At 49.9% G+C, this 1269-nt stretch overlaps 1 protein-coding gene across 1 annotated transcript in view; it reads left to right on the forward strand.

Annotated features, from left to right (window-relative positions):
- Window positions 1-421: 421 nt before the first annotated feature.
- The window catches only part of epha7 (eph receptor A7), a gene marked incomplete at its 5' end in the record, with an annotated part of 176149 nt that continues 175301 nt past the window's right edge, over window positions 422-1269 (forward strand). Inside the window, 1 exon segment of the mRNA XM_014019122.1 lies at window positions 422-1091. Within this exon segment, the coding sequence (XP_013874576.1) occupies window positions 422-1091 (670 nt within the window).

Raw genomic sequence — 1269 nt, forward strand, 5'->3', positions numbered from 1 at the left:
GTTAAATATTTAGCTTGTTAACTAAATATTTAATTTGTAAGCTAAATATTTAGTTTATAAACTGGCATTTATAAATGTATGAATCATGTGGTGAAAAACTGACTTTGAAAAATAAATCTGTTCTTTTTTTTCTTATAAAATCTAAATAAAACAAAAATATTGGTGGTAATTTTTGACTGTGTAACTTTACAAATGGCACCCCATGGTGCGCTTGATTTATCCACCATGACAGTGTGACAGTGTGTGAAAGTGTGGGTGTAGTGTTGTTGTGAAGAAGAGCAGCTGCTTTAATCCAGTGGAAGGATAAATTCCTTACATTYTGATAATCTGAGTGTTAATCTGCGTCTCAGTCTGCAGCCGTCAGGTTGGCAGGTTCCTCTGTGGAGGGATGTTTTATTCCCGACCCGCTGTCTGTTTGCAGTGGGAGGAGATCAGCGGTCTGGATGAGAACTACACCCCCATCCGGACCTACCAGGTGTGCCAGGTGATGGAGCCCAACCAGAACAACTGGCTGCGGACCAACTGGATCGAGAAGGGCGACGCTCGCAGGATTTTTGTGGAGCTGAAGTTCACCCTGAGGGATTGTAACAGCCTGCCKGGCGTGGTGGGCGCCTGCAAGGAGACCTTCAACCTGTACTACCAGGAGACGGACTCGGAGATGGGCCGGGGCCTGCGGGAGGACCAGTACGTGAAGATCGACACCATCGCCGCAGACGAGAGCTTCACGCAGGGCGACCTGGGCGAGAGGAAGATGAAGCTGAACACGGAGGTGCGCGTGATCGACTCGGTSACGCGGCGGGGCTTCTACCTGGCCTTCCAGGACGTGGGGGCCTGCATCGCCCTGGTCTCCGTCAAAGTCTACTACAAGAGGTGCTGGTCCATCATCGAGAACCTGGCCACGTTCCCAGACACCACCACGGGCTCGGAGTTCTCCTCGCTGGTGGAGGTGGAGGGCATGTGTGTGAGCGACGCCGAGGAGGAGGCCGACAACTCTCCCAAGATGCACTGCAGCACGGACGGAGAGTGGCTGGTGCCCATTGGGAAATGTATCTGCAAAGCTGGCTTTCACCAGAAAGGAGAYGCTTGTGAACGTGAGTGTTGGGCTTCTGTTTTTATTCTGCTGACGCTGAGTCAGCAGGTGTTAGCTGGGCTGCTGGTGACGTGTAGAGTTGTAAAGTAACTAAGTACAAATACTTTGTTACTGTACTTAAAGGCACAGTGTGTAGGATTTGTTGTTTTCAGCGACATCTAGTGGTTGAGTGGTTGAAT

This window comes from Austrofundulus limnaeus, unplaced genomic scaffold (assembly GCF_001266775.1).
Source record: "Austrofundulus limnaeus strain Quisiro unplaced genomic scaffold, Austrofundulus_limnaeus-1.0 Scaffold210, whole genome shotgun sequence".
In the NCBI taxonomy this organism is placed as follows: domain Eukaryota; kingdom Metazoa; phylum Chordata; class Actinopteri; order Cyprinodontiformes; family Rivulidae; genus Austrofundulus; species Austrofundulus limnaeus.